The sequence below is a fragment of the Eimeria tenella genome, genomic scaffold (genome assembly GCF_000499545.2).
Source record: "Eimeria tenella Houghton genomic scaffold, Eth_scaff1206, whole genome shotgun sequence".
NCBI classification, from domain to species: Eukaryota; Apicomplexa; class Conoidasida; order Eucoccidiorida; family Eimeriidae; genus Eimeria; species Eimeria tenella.
The window spans coordinates 2,061-3,025 of record NW_013543677.1 but is presented as its reverse complement, the minus strand read 5'-3'; the positions used below and the strand labels follow the sequence as shown (position 1 = coordinate 3,025).

Sequence of the window (965 nt, the reverse complement as noted above, 5' to 3'; positions counted from 1 at the left end):
ACCCCAAACCCTAAACCCTAAACCCTAAACCCTAAACCCTAAACCCTAAACCCTAAACCCTACACTCTAAACCCTAAACCCTAAACCCTAAACACTGGTTTTAAACCCTGGACCCTGAACCCTTGTTCCTTGGCGGCACAGCAACACGCTCAGATGAAGCAACTGTTGAAATGCATTCTGCATCCCCAAACCCTAAACCCTAAACCCTACAGCCCAAACCCTAAACCCTAAACCCTAAACCCTAGCTCATAAGCCGCACTCAGAGACGCAAAACGACTTCGTTCGATGGGGCAGCCATGAAGAAGGAGTATCGAGCATAGCCGGACATCGGTGCTGTTGCTGCTGCTGCGGCAGCTGCTGCTGCTGCAGCTCCGGCTGCTGCTGCGGCTGCTGCTGTGGCTGCTGCTGCTGCTGCTGGTGCTGCTGTTGCGGCAGCGGCGGCTGCTGCAGCCGCTGCTGGGGCTGCTGCTGCGGCTGTTGTTCTGCCTGCTGCTGTGGCAGCTGCTGTTGCTGCGGCTCCTGATGCTGCTGCTGCTGCTGCTGCAGCTGCGGCTCCTGCTGCGGCTGCTGTTGCTGCTGCTGCAGCTGCTGCTGCTGCTGCTCCTGCTGCTGCGGCGGCGGCTGCTGCGGCTGCTTTTCGCTGCTCACTTGTTGAGCTGCCAGGCAGCCCTGCTGCTCCTGCTGCTGCTGCTGCTCCTCCTCCTCCATCCTGCTGCTGCTCTATCTGCCCTGAGAGATCACATTAGATTCCTCAGGTGCAGCAGCAGCTGCGACGGCTGCTGCTGCAGCTGCTGCTGCTGCCGCTGTTGCAGCTCTTACTTCGTTCCTGCTTCACAGTTATAGAGGGATGCCACCACTTTATTCTGCAGCAGCAGCAGCAGCAGCTGCTGCTGCTGCTGCTATATCTGCTTCTACTCTTGCTGCTGTTGCTGTCCGTCCTACTGTCGCTGCTGCTGCTGCTGCTG

The 965-nt window shown here is 58.4% G+C and overlaps 1 protein-coding gene across 1 annotated transcript; it reads right to left on the bottom strand.

Annotated features, from left to right (window-relative positions):
* Positions 1-259: 259 nt before the first annotated feature.
* On the bottom strand, positions 260-708 carry ETH_00018080 (ATP-NAD kinase domain-containing protein, putative; the record flags this gene model as incomplete). Its single annotated transcript, XM_013378947.1, has 1 exon — positions 260-708. A coding segment is annotated over one exon (449 nt), but the record flags the coding sequence as incomplete, so codon positions are not given.
* Positions 709-965: the final 257 nt, after the last annotated feature.